Consider the following 19,558-nt stretch of genomic DNA (forward strand, 5'->3'; position numbering starts at 1 on the left):
TCCAGGACTACCAGAAAACAGTTATTCAAATACTGATTTAGAAACACTCCTGCAGGGAAGAAAAAAAAAAAAAAAAAAAAGGTTTCAGCAGGAACAAATTAGATTTCACTAGCAGGACAACCAACTTCTCACTCACCTTCATCCCCCTCCCCTTCCACCCCACCTCCAGTTAGCATAAAAACCAAAGCACAGAAACCCAGCCTTTATATCAACAGGTGCAATGCCTATATATAGATAGATATATTATCTGAATTTAACAGCAAATACAGTAAACTATTTTCAATTTTGGGGAACTAATACCCCGACACTAGCTTATGCTCTACACCTGACTTGGGGCACAAAACAATGAGCTAAAGCAGCTCTAACTATTAATAGATAATCCTTGCAATCCACCTATCAATGGTTTTGTCTCTATGTTATCAATGCAGTTGCTTCCATATTAAATAGGCCTTCTACTTCAGAAGGCTAAAATATTGATGTCAATAAAGAAGATTAAGTACTTGCAAACAACATAATACTATCAACAAAAAGAACAGACATTTTTCTTCCATCCTTTTAATATCCTCTTGAGTAAACACCAAGATAAGAAGAAGTATTCACCATATTAAGGTATATCTGGTTTATTTTAAGTAGCCTGAGGCCACTACAGCTTCTTGCTTTTATTTGCAGTTACATTAACCTAGAATTAACAATGCTATAGAGCTGATTTAGCTCAGTTTTTATTTCTAGAAGCAAGAACACTAGACTTCTATAAGGGAAAAAAAAACAACCCACCATTTAAAAAACAACCTTAAAAGTTACAGGATAAAGCAAAGAAATGCATTCTTCATACCCTGTGGCAACAGCACTTGGCCTATGCCTGAGACTGCTGCCTTCTAACAGGCCAGAAGAGAAACACTGTAGAAAAACGCCTTTTAAAACCAGAGGCCTCACATGCACTAATCCAAAAGGGAACTTCATCACTTACCAATTCTTGCCTAAAAAAGCCCTGTGGTGTTACTTCCAGCCTTTGACCAAAGGCTAGCTGAGAAGTTAAGAATTTGAAGACGACGTGCTGTAGCTAAGCACTAAGACCAAGTCTTTTCCCTACAGGTTCTCAAGACTGGTTTAATGCAGCCCTGAGACTCTTCTCATGAAAAAGTTCTAATGATTAGTGGATCCACAGGAACTCCCTTATGAGCAATCCTCACTACATATCAAGAACAATTGTTTCTAAAAAAAAATAAATAAATCTAAGGAATCCACAGCAGGCAAATAGGCTGGAAGGTAGAGAAAGCTCTGTTCTGGCAACCACAGATAACCAGTCTGACAAGTCAGGGAAAGCTGGCTTTAGCTACCACAGGGGAGTTTTGGAATAGCTCTTTAAGTCCAAATTTGCATTAGATTAAAATCCAGTACTGTATATCTTCTGTCATCATTCAGCTTCTGTTTCCCTCACCCACTCTAACTAGACCTGTTTGAAACATGTAAGCCCTATTTATTAGTCACAAAGCACACCTGCTCTAGACATGCAGGGCACCAGCAGGTGCACCCATTACTTAAGAACTGCCCAAGAGGCAGCAGGAGGGGAAGACAGACAGACAATAGACAAGATATACCACTAGCAATACTAACAGCACAACGTTCACTGCTCAGACTTGGTTAATGAACTGGGCTACAGATAAATTCATTTGTCAAACCCAGCTCAGACCAGCCATTTGCTCACCAGGCAGCACTATGCAGCAGCCATGAGATACGTGGACAGCAGGTGAGACTGCCTTTCCAAGGAGACATCTGACTATGAAGTAGGGAACTAAGGTTTAAAGAATCTCCCTTGAACACCAGCATTTCAAATCCCTTCTTTTGCAAGGAGGGGAAAGAAAGACCACCAAGACTGATCCAGAAGTAATCAGGAAGAACTGTTTGATCATCAAGGACTGACTGGTATGGACCGACTAAGCAGTCAGCCGCAAACTTCCCTCCCAGCATTTCTTCAAACCACTTCTCTCTGCTTCACAACTGCACATGTAATGCAGAGGACAATAGGGAAGGATCATTTGCAGGAAGAAGAGACTAGGACCTTCTGGAGTTCATTTTGGCTCAGCTATTTCAGAAGCAAGGCCCAATTTTACCTCATCCTCTGTTAGACTGAGGACTATTCAGTATGGACTTAGACATCCAAGTTGTATGTGTAAGCCCAATTCAGCTCCTTTAAATGAGCACACAGCAGACCCTGTCTGCAATGCTGAGGGATTTCACTGCTTGTACAAGCCACCAAAATGCCTCTAAGGCATTGATCCCACCCAAAGGGTACCCCAGCATCATACAAATCAAAGTTGAAAGCGTTGAGTGTTAAGCCAAGAACAGCACATTATTAATCCACTATATCCTTACCACTCTGCTACTTCCACCTTTTTTCAAGTGTGCTTTTAACACAGATATGTAGTTAAGTAGATATGAAGGAAATAACAGGGGAGGGAAGAATGAAGTTATAGTCTACTCTTCTCAGTGAAGCAATGTATTTTAAATACAAATCATACACATCATTGATTAAGTACTTAATAAAGCAAATAGAAAACCTGACTGCATAGTACCATTACAGAACATACCATGGACCAAGCCACACAGGCTCACATGGGTTATGTGGCTTATCATATTCATTAAAGGTTCACTACAACTGTTCGTGGGATTGTTAATGGAACCGTTTAGGAGAGGAAATTGGCAAACAATTCATTCTCACTAATTGCAATATGCTTTCAGCTATCTCAGGCAGCAGCCAAATGCCTTGCAGAAAAACAGCATCTTCATAACTGCCGACTATAATAACCAATAAGATTCTATCATGTTCTTATTTAACTCATATCAATTTTTCTAGTGTAGTATCTACTCTATGTTTAAGTTTGACATAATGCAGGAACAAAATTAATACAGTCTTGTTAATCAGACAGGCTATTTTAGCTCTCCACCTTCAGACCAAGGACTGTTCAGCAATCCCAACATGGTAGAGAGGACACTCCACATGCATGTAGAGGACTGCACTGAATCCCAGAACTGCAAACGAAACCCATGCAGACTCATCACTCAGCTCCAGCAAGAGAAACAAGAAATGCCATCCTCAGTCCACAGTGGACAACATGGAGTTAACTATTAACAGCAGAGGGAAAAAAAAAAAAAAAAAAATCAATCTCAGGCTAACTATTTCAGAGCTCTAGAAGTAACAAACACGTTCCAGAGTGGCTCTGCTATCCTGCATCACCATCACAACACAGATAGGGTTTGCAGAGAGGTAACACATTCCTCAGATTCATTTTCCAGCACTAGCATTTTCTGCCTTTTAAATTATCTTAAAACAGGAGTATCTGTGCTGATGTGATAATTAACAGCCCTCCCCACCACCTGGCTGTTTCTCAGAGGACTTGGAGGCTATACTGAAACCACAACCTTCCCAAGAGAAGAGTTACAGCAAGGTGGTAGAAGAGTGGGTATTTCAGGTTTCTTATATTTGGACCTAGAAGAACAATTCCTGTTCTCTCAGCTTTGAGCACTCAATGAAGAATCCAGTGCAGAACCTCTCATGTTGCTTATAAATGATGTGTATCACTGAGGACTACCAAAACCAGAACACAGCTAATTATGTTTAAAGCAGCTTAATGAAGACATACATCCGTACAAAGCTCAAGACAGACTTGCGAACTTAATAAAAACCTTCAGCGTAGGACAAGTTTATTTTTAGTTTAGTGAATGTATAAACAGACTGGTAAAACACAAAATTCAACAGCAGTTCTATGTTTAACCAAGGACAAGAGAAAAGCTGCCATCACACGCCTCTGCCTGTCCCCTGCAGGAAAAGAACGCTACTGACAGATAAGAGAGACTTACAGGTTTTGCAGTATCAGCCAGTCTCATCTCTGCTCTACAGCCTCAGTCAGAAGATCAGATCAGGGATGATAAGAAAGCTCATAGAGCTAGAACCTCATGTGGATCCTTCCTTTTCTCTCTGAAGCACATTATATGAAAAATTACCAGTTATTTTAATGCTGCAGTAGCATTCTTTATCCACCTGCTGCTGTGAAGTCCTATACTATAAATATGACTGGAGAAATTTTCCCCAACAAAGTATTTTTATTAGAAAAATCTCAACCCAAGAAGCCCTTTCATGCTAGTTTTTCTTCCTGGAATAGCTGTCTTGTCTGCAGCACCTGTACTGTTTAAGTTTTAGAACTATTCTTTAGTCTCTTCCCCCACTATTTCTTTTTTCTCCTCTCGCCCCCACTCCTAAAGAGATGAATAATAGTCTCAGTGGCTTGATCTCTAAAAGATACATTACAGTGCTTCTAGAGAATTTTCTGCAAAGTCTGTAGACTAGACCTGAACTTGCTGCAGACTGGCAGCAGTGAATTTGACTTAGGCAGAGTTATGCTGACTGGACCAGCTCGGGCTATGACCATACAAATCTCCTGCCAGCTAGGGTTCACAAAAAGCCTGTCATTGGCAAAAACATTAAATGCTTGTTTACCATCAGATCAGGTTTCAGCTCGACCTATTCCATCCTTGCTGAGGATTAAGTACATTTGTATTGCATCTGTCTGTCACTTTTGAGACATTCCGGTACCTATCTGCAAAAGGCAGTTTTATTGGAACTGCTACCAGAATGAGTGAAGACAAGAATCACAGACCTTTTCAATATTTTATTATCTAGTATTACATAGGCTTATGTGGCTTTAGAGGAAATTATGCTTATGACTCATATGTTAGTACTGGAGGAGTTTTTCATAAAAAAGTAGCCCTAGGGAAAGGAAGAAAAAAAGCCCAAACCAACCAGCCAACCACTGCTGAAAGCTGAACATCACCACCTAGCTGACTCAATTACCAATGACAGTGCATCCATCCAGGTTCAGTAAGCACTACTGTTTCATTCCTAAGAAAGTCTTATCAGCTAGACTCCAGTCACTCCTCTCTTTCCTCCTGTTCAGCATAAGGAATTGTTTAAGATGCAGAGTCCAAAAGTGGTTCTAAACTTTTCAGGACAGAGCTTCAGACAGTGCTGAGCTGTGTCCATTCCCAGATTAGATACCATGTTGCTCAAGTTTCTCATTCCTTTGTGAAGAAGACACCTTTTGAAAGGTAAACAGCCATTCCCCACCCCGAGCATAAGCGTCACTTTTTTTTTTAATAAAACAGAAAATGAAAGCAAGCAACTAGTTCTCTCAAATACTAGTGAGGAGAAGTTTCACATAACAGTTTTTTCTGAAAGCCTAAAAACCGCCTTCTTCTTCCCTCTACATACTATTACAAAAGATACTTGCTCATATATAAGCAGAAGACCCCAGCTAGTAAGCATTTGTTTACTGAATTGTGCTTAGAGCTCTTCAGAAATATTACTACCACATTATTTCTACATAGCTGTTCTACTTTGCAGCAAATAGCAGAGCTACTCAATGGAAAGAAATCCCTTCCACGCAGTCACTATCTTAATACTGAATTCATTGCTAAACAACAGTTACTCGCTACTAATTAGCCCTTCACCCTAATAAGTTAGAAGGGTTTACTCACATGTAAGTAAACCATCTTCAACATAGCTCCTACTATGCAGCTGTTGAGAACAACCACTGCAGTACTTGCATCAGAGTTTAAGCACATATGACAAGAACACAGAATTACAGGAAGGAATTAATCTGATATTGATTTATAGTTGCTTGTACTCCAGGTTTAAGTTTTAATTATACTTTTATCTAGCAGTATCTAATTATGAATAAAAGAACAAAACCACTACAGTAAAAGCAGGCATATGCTTTGCTTACTACAAGATTCTTTCTATATTTCTGAGTAAATCTTACTACCAGGAAAACAGGCTTTCAGCTTCTCCACATAGGAAAGTGAAAAAAAATATACAGGTATCTTTTCTAAAATCAGTATCTACCTCAAAGCACTACAGATGAACACGTCAAAAAAAATTATTTTCTTTAATAAGTACAACCTTCCCTCCCCTTAAATAAACTTACCTGACTAAAATCCAAAGCTAAAAGGGCAAACCTCCTAAATACTACAGCTTATCCTCCCAAAACCTCTACAGACACATCCTTCTACTTCCTTTCTCCTCTTATAAAGCGTTATCTCTGTGCATTAGCTTCTCCCACCCACAAATTAGGGGGCTGGGGCTCATTAGTGTAAACAGAGCTGTAATAATAGGTATCAGGCAGAACTTACATGTAATTAAACTTACTTTCTGGTGACTAGTTACAACACAACTTATCCAGCTTGAATGATCACTACGTTGCCCCACCTGAAAGAGTTTTCAGACCACTTTACTGTTCCTTTGATTTTGTAAGTGTTTATATTGTTACAGCTATATTTTCTAGTTTATTTTTTAATTTGTAACATTATACATGTTAAAGTATGTATAAACAATCAGGAAAGGTTACTGTATTTTTTTTGCATATTTTGAAGTTTAGTTCAGAATCTCTTAATTGACTTGTTACTATTTGAGTCTTCTTTCACAGTTCCTTTTAATATGAACTGATTTTTCATTTTTACAGGTGTATATAATATGAGAACTGCTTGAATATCTTTTTCTGTCTTTTGGCATATGAGACAATTTCAAAGCATCTATTTCTGCTTTGACCTTAGATTTAGCTGCTTGCTTTTTTTCTGTTAATCCAATTCTATTTTGGTTATATCCTCAGTCACGGCATAGTCTTCTAGTTGAAGCACTGCCAATCTTCTTAATGTAGGACTTCCCTTCCCCCTTCTTCACGTTGTTAATCCCGCTTCTCAAATTTTAGTTTATAAAAACTGATGTAACAATATTTTTTTATTATTAGAATTGTTTATGTAGGAGTAGAGTTATTGTTAACAAGCTATTTAAATATTAAGAAATAATGCCCAAAAACTACCAAAGTATAGCTTATAAAATGTCCTTGTTAAAACTAAACCTTTACAAGAAATAGAGGATTAAATAAAAGGTCATGCTCTGTTTGTCTTTTCCAGAATATCCACATGGGCTTGGTTTCATGAGGTCTGACACCACCAAAGCCAGATGGCAACTATGAAAAACATTTAAACCTAATGGTTGCAAACTTACCTGACTAAAGAAACCTTTTCATATACCATCTTCTATTTTCCAGCACCATACGAATAATATGTAGCTGCCTGTAATCTTCATATTGACCCTACGAGTAGACAACTAAAGTTATTCCCTTGCTCTGGAGACACTGATGACAAAATACTGAGAACTGAAGTAAAAGAGCTTTAGCTGCCCATGAAGACAGAAGCCACCCCATCACAGCTGTCCTTCTCCATCCACCTCGGTAAATTTTGTGGCTTCTGTTTAGGGTACTAATATTTTATTACTGAATGCTAGTCCATGTACTAATTCTGATGAAAGTAAAAAATATGGTTGTTTACAGTTGCTCAGTCCCAAATTAATGATGGTGTACATTCCAATAGTACCATCTGCCCTGTCTAGACATGAACTAGGCCATAGAAATATAAATCCTATCATCTAATCAGTGGGGAAAACTGATGTTCTGATTTGATTTGTAGCCTGTAACAGAATGAGGGAGAAATTCAACAAGATATTTGTGTGTAAGGTGCTGAGTATCTTACAAGGGACTTTAATTAAAAAAAAAAACAAGTTCTGGTAGGAAGAAGGTTTGAAAGTAACTCTTGCCTCTGGCTGTCAGGGATCTCTCCACATAGGAGATGGCACTGATAGCCTAATAAGAGTTTAATGTCTCTTTGAACAACAGCAACGATAGCAGAAATGGCCGGTGCACAGAGCCTGGGAACCTGGCTATCTAATGAACCAAAAAGTACCAAAAGGAGTACTAAATTATTTAAATCCTATGCTATTTAGCAGTAAAACAAAATTGCACTGCCTCAACAAATTCATATCAGACCTATTACTGCAGCTGTTTTATTCCCATTTTTCTCTCTTTGGGGTTTTGGCAAAAAGCTCTCAAAGAAAATGGTCTAGATAATCAGTTGGCAGGCCACAACTTCAACAAAACCATCCAGTGTCGACGACTGCAGACTCTTCTTCATTGCAGCCCTGGATGCACAGTCTTTCTTGATGGTGAAAGTTTAGGATGGCTGAGGTCTCTCCTGCAGTTCAGGCTTGGAACACTAACTGCTCTCCCCCAGGCCATGCCAGGTGTAGCCCTTTGCACCTAAGGAACTCCTACCAGAAGCAATGCAGGGAAGCACACTGAGGGAGATGGCATGGAGTCAGTGCTGGAAATGGGTAGGGATTTAAATGGTAGATACACCTACTGCGAGACAAAATATACTCATCAGCTGATTTCAATGGAGATCCTGCAACCAAAGAGACGTACCTGGATCTACTGTAGGATTTGGGATTTTGTAATCTCCTATGAGCTACTCTATCAGAAGAGGAAGAGTGGTAACAAGGAGATGCTGTGTATGGAAGATGCTGCGCACAGAGTCCCAACTAAGACATCCATGACAGAAGGGCTCCCTGGCATGCATTTAGGGAAAGCATCATCTGTGTTACTGGGCAATTTTAGGTTGACAGCACACATTACAACTCACAAGAGGAAGCTCTTGATAAATTGGTGTTAAGAAGGAGACATGTGCCGTTCTACCTCCTGAGTCACTAATGTATAAAACACCCTTGTGGTTTGATCGCCAGCTGTATCCAAAGGCTGTCTATATTCCAGAGTGAAAAAAACCACACTGACTGGAATTCAGAATATCAGAAAACATAGTCCAGGCAGCAGAACACTCCCAGAGTTTATCTCTCTTCCTGCACGCAGTCATACTAAAAAAAAAAAAAAAAAAAAAAAAAAATGGCAGATGTTCTCTACTTACGTACAGTTTGTAGGAACATACGCATTTTCTTTTATCAGTTCAGGCTGCTCCCTCAGTCAGTCATGGTTGTGCTGCTTGTAGTGACTTAATTTTGTCCTCTTTTGGCTTCCAGAGAAACTGATTTACTTTGTTCCTACTGGCAGGACATTTAGGGATACTGACTCCCCCCTCCTCCCTCTGCCACTATGCCCTTCTGTTAATTTACAGTTCTCATATTACTGCCTTTATGCACTTTTTGCAATTTCCCAAGACAATTATTACCCATTTCTGAGTAAGAAATTAATCTGAAACTCAAATGACAGCAGACATCACAGATCATCCCAATCTAGCATGGTCAAAAGAAAGTACTGGAATATACTGCATTTGATGGTTGCTATTGTTCAGTCAAAATCACATATTAAGTGTGGGTGGTATTTTTCAACCTGCTCCTGTAAAGATCTTTGTATACAGTCTATTTTCTCCCATTAATTGCCTGGTTCTCCCTGGTATTTAAAAACACAGATCTACAAGGAAAAGCCTGTTTAAAAGTTCAGATCCTCCTGTTCCAGATTATTATGTTATAGTCCTTTACATATACCAATCAAACTCAGTTATGAGATCAAGCTAGATTTCTTTCCCACTGCTCCTTCTGTAAAGCTATTCTGAACAGTTGTCTGATATTTAGAAATATGCTTATTACTTTCAGACTAAATGTCTGTGAAAGTTTGTTCTTGTACCAGCACTATCTTCTACTTGAAATAATTTTTCTCTCTCTTGACTATATGTAAAGAAATATAACTGCTTAGACGATAGCTAGGCTGACAGAAGATTGCATTTTGTAGCTGGTAAGTAAAACACCAAAATATTGTAAAGCTCACAACAAATATAGAAGTGTTGGCCAAACTGAAATGACACATCCTGTCCTAAAGTGCTTCATCACAATCAAAACACCAACTATAGTGGCCCCTTCAGTAATGTGGATCTATATGGTATGCTACAAGATTATATTCCCTCACCCTTCCCAGAAAATGTATTTTTAATTCTTCCTATTATAGGGGCTCGACACTATATATAAAGATGTGAAATGATGTCCAACTCCAGTTTCTCAATATGAAACACATTTAAAATAATGAGTTCCTCTGCGCATTTGCATGTTAATAGTTTTACCAATAACTGCACTTCCCTGAAGTGTCTTTAATTGGGGACCCCAACCCCCCAAAACTTCATGTTTTTCCTGTAGGAAATCAACTTTTTCTCCTCAAATCATTCAGATCTTTCTAGCCACTCCTTTCTCTTTCTGAAGACTGATCATTCCCTTTTGTTACCCTAATAAAGGTTTGTAGGGTTTAAAATCTTTTGAAAGATCAAATAAGCAAATTTCAGATTTGTAAATAGAATTGCTTTCAGCAAAAAGAGAGGGTAAGAACCTTTTCACTTACTGAAGATTGTGGGGAAAATTCAGCAAGGGTCAGGACTTCAGTTAAGGTGTGAAGAGTGAATAGTTCCCACTTTTCAGGCTGCACAGGATTAGGATGACTTTGACTGGGGACAGGGAGGAAGAATAGCTTTCTCCTCTCCTGTCAGTCTGGTAAACTCTTGTGAAAGCTCTCTTTTCCCCCTATGACCAGGCAGACAGATGGTACAAGGATGGCTTCCAGGTGCAGACATGTATTAGTGAAACTCTGGGACCAAGATTTAACTGTTAATCTGTAAAGCAGGACTGGCCCTCTCCCCAGTCTGGGGAGCACTAGCATACCTTAATTCCTCTGTCTTCCTGTCTCTTTTCAAAACAAAGCACCAGGATTGAGGTCAATCCATTTCAGTTTAGTTGCCACGGGACCACTGAAGCAGGAACTGCACTGAGCCTTCCTAGTGATACAGAAATGTTGAGCAAATGACAACGAGATTTCAGTTCAAAGCTTCCAGCTTAAGTCCTGATTCCCACCTGTGTAACTGATACGACAAATGCAGATGTAGCCTCTGCATCTGTTTCAGTTATGACGGCTGCTGTTGACCTTGCATATACTTTCAGCACCTTTTGTCTCCCATTTACAAATAAACTGTATCGTTTACATTAAGGTGACATTTGCTTCAAGTATTTAAAGGCACACAAAAGCCTGGGGTGTTTTTTCATGTATCTTTATATATTTTTATAAGCATTAGGTTGAATGTTCCTAGATCTCACAGGCACGGGATGTTAGATTACCTTCACTGTGCTTCGCATGAATAGGTACAACAGTGCTGGGTCAGCAGGAGATAACACCTGAGCCCTCCCTCTATTCAAAGTAGCAAATGAATCAGGGTGGTGTTATTGTAAGGAGACAAAACACTTTTGCTTTCACTTTTTATGACTACCTACTTATTTAATGAAATCAAATAAATGGGTTTGGTCATCTGCATTTGAGAGCTTAGGAATTAAAACTCAACACCTTCCAGGCACTTCTAAACAAAACGTAAGGCTGCCTTCTCTCCCTTACAGAATCTATACAGTAATTTCAGTTGTGTTAATCCTGATTTACAACCCTCTAAAAGAAGGCAGCTTCATCAGACCAAGCCTTTGGCTAAAACAAACTGACGTACTTTGTTGGATCTGTTATGAATTACAAGTCTGACGCAATCATGGCTCTTCCATTTTAGCCAAGTGGAAGACAGGTTCCCATTTATTCACACTGATACCCCAGTGCAACAATTTCCACATTGATAATTAGAACTAAAAGTAACAAAAATATCCTATGTGAGGGTGGGAAGCAGTGGAAATATATTAAAAAATCCACAGCATGTCTTGTGATTCTTCATGACAACATAGAAGTATTGGGACTAATTTACTGACACTTCATGTTCTTTCTAATTTAAACTGCTTTAGTGCTCACTGCAAGGATAACTACATTGTTAAGAAACACCTCTAGCTGTCTGGAAAACCTCCTTTGAATGTCATATACATGTTCATATACATGTATGTGACATTCATCCTTAACTATATGGATTCTGTTGCTTCTTTGGAGTGCAAATAGTTTGATTGGCTCACTCATTAAAATCTGTATAATGTCAGTTTTGCCTTATCGTGCCTTGGCTTAAAATACAAAACTTAGCATCTTCTGTTTTCAGGTGTGTTCACTCTGTTCTGGCTTCCAGTATTCACATTTAAAATGTCCAGAATCAAGAATTACTGCCATGGTAAGACATGGGTCTCAACCAGTGGTCTGAGAGCCAGCAGCTTCTAAACAGGCAGGAAGCTTACCATCTCCTTAGGCTGGAAAGAAACTGCCCAGGAACTTTTCTAGTAGACAGAATTCATTATGAAAAGGTGGCAATAATGCTAATCGAAAATCTGGAAGTTTTCCAAACAAATACCGTTCAAATAAGAAGTTTTCAAAACTGGTACTTTTTTTTTTTTCATTAAAAAAACAAACAAACCAAACTTTATACAATTTTACATTTTTCCTCAATCTTCCACATGTCAACAATATTTCACAAGTTATCCTTTTGAGTGTGCCAGCTGAGAATCATTTACCTAAAGCTCTCAGATGTCATGTCTTATAGACCTGCAACTGCTCCAAAAGGCTTAGTTAGAAAAGATAAGAGACTGAAAATGTCATGGTTTAACCTCAGCCAGCAACTAAGTACCATGCAGCTGCTTGCTCACTCACTTTCCCCCACCATTGGGATGGGGAGGAGAAACGGAAAAAGGTAAAACCGGTGGGTTGAAGTAAGAACAGTTTAAAAATTGAAATAAAATAATAATAACAACAATAATAACTGTAATGCAGAGGAGAGGGGGAGAGAGGAATAAAATCCAAGGGGGAGAGAAAAACAAAAAAACCCAAAGTGATGCACAATACAGTTGCTCACCACCCACTGACCAATGCCCAGAGCAACCCGCCGGCCCCAGCCAGCTCCCCCCAGTTTATATACTCAGCACATTCCTATGGTATGGAAAATCCCTCTGGCTAGTTCGGGTCAGCTGCGCTGGCTGTGCTCGTGCCTGGTTTCTTGTGCACCTGCTCACTGGCAGAGCATGGGAAACTTGAAGTGTCCTTGATTTAGAGTAAGCACTACTCAGCCACAACTAAAACATCAGTGTGTTAGCAACATTACTCTCACGACAAATCCAAAACATAGCACTGCACCAGCTACTAAGAAGAAAATTAACTGTATCCCAGCAGAAACCAGGGCAGAAAGGAAAACATTTCTGTCGATAAAGAGGTAAGCCACACTTAATGGCTGTCCCAGAAGCAGAAAGCGGTTGCTGCAGAGATGTTCAGCTGCCTTTTTTGAAGTCTAATATATTGCTCTGCCCTATCAACTATACATACAAGAAAGATTTTGTGATTAACTGTCTCTTAAAAGAACCTGTCGGCAACTGGGCTCTACAGATACCGTCTGTAACAGATATTCTGATATTTGTACTACTACAAACTAATTAAAATGTGCCACAACGCAACATGGTACAGGAAAACATATGAAACAGTATTATAGTAATAAATCTAACATAGGCGCTCAGAATATTACTTCACAAGTAGCAAATCAGTCCTCTCAGTTTCAAAGATTATTTAGAGGGTATACTTGACAGCTCAAAGAAGAATGGCCAAAGGGAAATGAAACGGCAAAGAGTACCACCATGTAGCAAGTCTGCAGAGTATCACTTGACAACCTTTCAGAAGAGCGGAAAGGGATGACACGATTGTTAATAGGGCCCTCAGCAAATCTTCACTACAATAAAAATGCTTTGTGAGTTGGTAACTAACTGGAGAGCGACCAGTTTGAGATGCTGCCATTAATTTTCAGATGATCATTCAAAACATCATGTAGCGTCAATGGGAGCTGTCAGCTTGGAACTTCTTGGGGAGGGAAAGAGAGTTAAATATTTTACAAAAAAAGGAATGCTTTAAATCAGCATAATTTCTGATACCGTAGACTCCCACAGAAAAAGTCTCTACAGAGTTGGCGAGATCAAGACTGTACTCAAACCCTGTGGCGATGAAAATGCAATACTAAAAGACTATTCTTTCTGCACCCAGTAAGTACAGTTTCATTGTCTTAGAGATATTCTAGGACCCTGAACAGACAAGCAGGCTTCCTTGCAATCACTTTACTGTCAGGCGTTCTAGTCCTGCATGGAATTACAACAGCATTACCACCAAATCACACTAGCAGGGTAGTACCTTTAGATCTACCCAGAAAACAAGGATGCTGACTCATCCAGCACAGGGAAGTCCACTAAAAGCAGATACTGCTAGGGAACTAAAACCTGAAACAAAAGTCCTGTGGAAAGAGAGTGGAGCAGAGAAGAAATAAAACAGTTCATATAAATAGACAGTACATGCATCTGTTTTCAGTGGAGTTATGAACATAGTCAAATAGCATAATATTAGAGAGTTCATGTATTGGCTATACAGTGCAGTGGAGAATTTTATTTTTATTAAATACATTTCCTTTAATTTATTCTTAAAAACTGAAGGTTAGTTAAATCTCTTACCTCTTCAACTAATTTCTAAATAACTGTGTTCCCCATCATCTGAGTGGTTTGATCTTTAACAGATTTATTCTTGACCTCACCTCCCCATCACAGTAAGCCAAAAAAGTGTTTCTTCTGCCACACTACTTAGGACCTTGTTTATTTATTAAGTTTTTCCACAGTAACTGTGCATACATCTTCTTCTAACTTTGTGTTGTAAACAGATGTATTTTAAATTCCCTCCCATCCTAATGCAAATTCTCACAGCCAGACAAGCTTCAGGCAAGCGATCCAAGACAGTAGTTCAGGCTGGCCTCTTCCAGTTGGCCCTATCACTTTACAGTTGAGCAAGATCACACACTGCTTGAAAAGCCTCCGCTTTGTGCCACTATAGAAACGTAGTAACATAAAACATGGGGTTTACTGTGATGAGGTCTTGCTGAAAAGGCGTAATTGTCACTGGTGTTTACAGAAATAGGATTGGGCCTTTGATGTGATTGAACAAGCTGCACATTATACTACATTAAGTGCCAGTTAAACGTGGTTGAAAAGAAACAGGTGCTCTGTAACACACGGAATTGCTACCACACAGTTTGAATGTGTGCATAAACACACACGTACTTTAGTCTTCACCTGGAAAAATTTCTTATTGTTGGATAGTAGAACTGCTGTGCGCCAACACTATGGTTGCAATCGTCTTGCTAGCTGTTTCTGTAATCCTTGGTAACGTTAACAGGCATTAAATGCAATTGCTGTGGAAGTACACCCCTCTGTTTAGTGCCCACTGTCACTACACCTGCCAGGTACATTTCTCACAGCAGAAGAGAGCTTTTGCTCTTAGTTAAACATTTAAATGTTAACATTTTAGCGATCTGTTAGCTCAGCACTGTGCTGACCCCTTTCATAGGGTCTGTTTGCTTAAATATGCACGCAAGACCACTGCTGATCTGCAAAATGTAGATATCCCGTCAGAACAGGTGGCTTCAGTGAGCTTCACAGTGAAAGCTTCAGCCTTCGCTGTGCTTCTTACAGTCTGAACCTGACCTCTGCCAACCAAAATACTTGGTATTCTTTGAAGCAGCACTGGCGATGTGTAAATAGTGCAAAGCTGACTACTTTGCTCTTTCACCTATAGCTACTGTGCATTTTATATATATCTATAGGAATTATGTCTAACCTGTAAATGGCTACAGATTAAAGCTTTGAACAAAACAGAAACGCCTGTGTGCAATTATAATTGCTCCATATGACACTTCCCAACAGCTGCAATCACAGTAATGTAGCATCACAGCACAAAGATAGGATCTAACCCAAAGAGGTTCTTACACAGACATTCCTCTGACAAAAGAAAGAGACAGATCCTTTACAATCAGAAGGGAGTAAGACTCTTAAGAGACAGTCGCTGTTCTTAAAACCAAATACAGAGCATAAACACAAGCAAATATCTCAGGGGAAATGCATATGGGAAAGGTAGAGAAAGACTACAGTTTCATACCATGAAATCGCATTTACATTTCAGCTCCTTATGTCTTGGGAAAAGTATCTGTCACTAACTTTGCACTCAAAATATTTTTTTCTTGATGATATGCACCACTGAGCAGTTTTTTAAAAAGACTGCAGTAAATTACATCAAGATCATTTGTACCTTTAATCCATTCTAAAGTTGGAATTTGTTTTTTTTTCCCTAAAAATAAAAATAATATTGTATAATCATCCAATGTCTTATTGACAGTTGCGTATTTTTAGTGATTTTAAGGAGGCAGGAAGGAGAAGAACAAGTTAGTCTTTGATGTCTGTGGTTCCGACAGTAAAGAGCTGGAGACCTCTTTGAGAATAATTTAAATCTAATCAATTTAGCTCAGCTGGTACAACATTACAGCAATAAAAAGATATAGTTGTACAAAGCAAAAAAAAAAATCGATTAATGAGAAAATGCATAAAAAAGAAGAGGACTGATCATCTGAGTGGCAGGAAGTGACTTGCCATCTCCAGGTTCTCCTTTTCACATCATTTGCTTTTCTGTGAAGTCCTTTGTACTGGTGCTAAGCGGGTTTTAAACCCTACCAAATACACCAATTACATTTTATACTGTATTAGCACATGTGGAAGCCACACTACAAAATGCAGAAAGGTAAAAAATCACGATTGGATCTGACGTGAAAAGACATCATTAGACCATCATAGATGTAGTGTTGGTCTTGACTAAAGAAGAGTATCTATAAGCTACTGGAATACTTTACACAATATGAAAATAAATATGCGACCCAAACTAAAAGCTAATACTTTAAGATTACCAAAACACCCTCAAGAGTAAACAGGACTAAAAAACAAACTGCAAGAATTTAAAGCAGAAAACACCTCTTCTAAAAACAAAATAAGGTAGAATATTCTGATACATAGCTGCCAAGAAACCCACAGCAGATGAAGATGGGGTTACCTGACCCTAACAAAAGGGTGACCCGTCCCCCCTCCACACCATTCAGCTCAGAAAGGTCTTCAGATTTTGCAGTGCCACCACGCAACCACATCTAAACTGCAGCTCAGTCTCCAAATGTGCACCTTTACAGTCCAGTTCACACAGCCCAGAGTCCCTCATAAGAACCTGTTTGGCTCCCACAGAGAGCATGCTGAGAAAAACAGAGCGCTCCTGTCTTTCTGTGTCTCTTCCCTGCTGCCATTCAAGATCATACAGGCTGGCAGAGAGGCACATCGGCACTGATCCAGGCAACCATGTAACCATCTGATGGCTAATGTTGATGCAAGCAAGGCGACGGGAATATGTAGGAAGGACCTTCTTACTGGGTGGCAGAGAGATTGGCTCTGGTTGTCCCAAGCCAACTACAAACACAGCCTTTAATAAGTCTATGTAACAAGTTACACAAACCTCTGTTATGTATTTTTAGAGGCATGACATATATATATCCATCTAGATATTACTCTTGTTATCCTTCAGGAAAATATTCTAAACAGAAACTATATTGTTCAACAACTGAAAAGCAGTGATCTTAATGCTAATCAGCAACCAGCACCCCACATCTTTCTTCAAAGTATCATCTAATCTGGATTTCACTTAGGTGAAATGAAAGGAACATGTAACAATCTAAAGCTGTTACAGATAAATCCCAGATGGTGGAAGATATGGGTGCCTCAGGCACCCAGGGCACGACTGAGGTGCCACTTAACCACCTAGATCCACAACTATGATTTACAAATGCTGAAGCTTAAATTCTTTATGTAAGCCATGTTCAAGCTAAACATTCTCCAAGTGCCAGTCATTCAGCATCTGAAGGGCTGGTTATGGATAAGGGCACCTAGGCCTGGATTCCAAATGTTAGGTCACAAACAGATCTGCCAAAGTGCAGCTCTGGGAAAGGAGCCTCCCTGTCACAGGACAGGATTTCAGATAGGACTGTAGGTCTGGACACAACCCCAAGCACAGGAGAACGGAATCTGCTTAACTGCGACTGTTTCATCTGAATGGCTTAACGCTGAAGGCAAGTAAAGCTGGTAATGTGCTAAATCCTACTCTGAAACCTTACCATGTCCTATGAGCTGGCATTACGCCTCTCTTCGCTTAGCATCCTGCTTACTTCAGCAGCTGTGCAGAAGTCCCTGAGGTTCTGTCCTTATTAGCAACCAGTGAGGCCAAACAGGGGAATGCTACTAGAGTGACCAGGTTGCGCAGAGGAGCCAAAGGGAAGGTAATTTCTCCTTCAAGCTTGCTTTACCCTTGTTCCATGGGCTGAACAGCGACGAGTGGCTGGAGGACATCTTCCAGTTCAGCATCACCCAAAAGCAATCCAGCAAATGCTTTCCAAGATGCTCTGAGAATTAACCCAAAGTAGAGCCGATAAGGAAATGTGTTTCAAAATCCCATTCCTTACTCAAGGTGTGGAAGGAGCATTATACTGCACCCTTACTCATCGCAGAGACTGTACTAGGCACCTAAGTATTTTGCACAGGAATGGGTGTCTCAGCTTTTTACTGGGCCTGTCTTGTAAGTCACAGACAATGTCACTGATGCTTCATCTATCCCCAAGTAAAACAGATACCACAAGTGAATTCTGAATGCACCTTGGTCCTACAGAAGTCAGCGGAAGACCTTTGGGAGCAGAATTACACCTTCAAAGTATCCCATTTTTTGTCTGTTTCCTTATGAACTAGTTGGTAAACATTTTCCAACACGAACCTCTTGAGAAACCCACCCCCGCCTGCCCACCGCCGGCGGTGCTGTCCTCTAACCAGATGCACACCCAGGGATTCTCCTGCCAGAAACCATCAGAACCAGAGAAAGAAGGGGCACAGCACTTTGCCCCCTGCACGGTGCCATCACGACAAGGCAGCACCCGGGCTCTGTCGGACTGTCCCCGACCTGCCCCGAGCCCGGCGGCGCAGGGCAAAGGCTGGCACTGCCTGTGCAGCGGGGCCCGGGCGGCCCCGGGGCCCTGGGGGCTGGGTGCCCGGTGGGCTGGGGCTGCAGGGGGGGCTGCGGGCCCTGCGCGGGGTGCACCCCGGGGGTGCAAGGGCCCTGGGGGTGCAGTGACCGGGGCGGCGGGGCGCAGCGCTGGGGCCGGGCCGTGCAGGGGGGGCCAGGCTGCCCGCCCCACCGCTCCCGGGGCCGCGGCCGCCTCCCCCGCGCAGAGAGCCCCGGGCGGGGGCGGCACCGCGAGCCTGCCGCCGCGGCCGCCGAACGCCCCCGGCAAGGCGGAGGAGGAGGAGGAAGAGGAGGAGGAGGAGGGGGCGCGGGCGGCCCGGCCATGGAGGCGCCTGTCCCTGCCCGGCGCGCTCCTTCCTCCGCCGCGGCGCCTCCTCCCCGCCGCCGCTCCCTCCCGCCTGGTCCTTTCCTCACCAGCCGAGGAGTGGATCTTGGAGGATTTGCGCTGCAGGGACATCCTCAGCGCCGTGTCCAGGCCGGCCCTGTTCGGCATGCTGCAGCCGGGGCGCCAGGCGAAGCCCGCGGCCGGCTAGGGCGGCGGCGGGCTGGCCATGGGCCCCCCCTCACGCAGACGCCGCGCTGCGGCGGCGGTCGCTGGCACCGCCGCGGCCTGGCTGCGGGGGCGGGCGAGGCGCTAAGCGCTCGCCGGGCTCGGCTCCCCGAGGGGTGCCCTCCTGAGGAGGCGGCGAGGCGCCGCGGCGGGTGCTGCGTCCTCCGCCGCCGCCACCTCCCTCAGGGCCGGGGCCAAGGGCAACCCCGCCGCGAGCGGGGGCTGCTGCTCCTGCCCCGCCCGGCACGGGAGGGGGGAGGCCCGGCCCCGCCGCAGTCCCCGCCGCCCCCCGGGGACACGGGCCTGAGGGGCCGCTGCGGCCCAGCCGCCC

At 41.8% G+C, this 19,558-nt stretch overlaps 1 protein-coding gene across 1 annotated transcript in view; it reads right to left on the reverse strand.

The window, feature by feature from the left end:
• ATP8A2 (ATPase phospholipid transporting 8A2) overlaps positions 1-19,423 on the reverse strand; it is a 349,988-nt gene extending 330,565 nt beyond the window's left edge. Inside the window, exon 1 of the mRNA XM_056328949.1 lies at positions 19,092-19,423. Coding sequence (XP_056184924.1) covers positions 19,092-19,170 — 79 coding nt within the window. The 5' untranslated portion in view covers positions 19,171-19,423. The remainder of the gene's footprint in view (positions 1-19,091) is intronic.
• Positions 19,424-19,558: the final 135 nt, after the last annotated feature.

This window comes from Falco biarmicus, chromosome 2 (genome assembly GCF_023638135.1).
Source record: "Falco biarmicus isolate bFalBia1 chromosome 2, bFalBia1.pri, whole genome shotgun sequence".
Taxonomy (NCBI): Eukaryota; Metazoa; Chordata; class Aves; order Falconiformes; family Falconidae; genus Falco; species Falco biarmicus.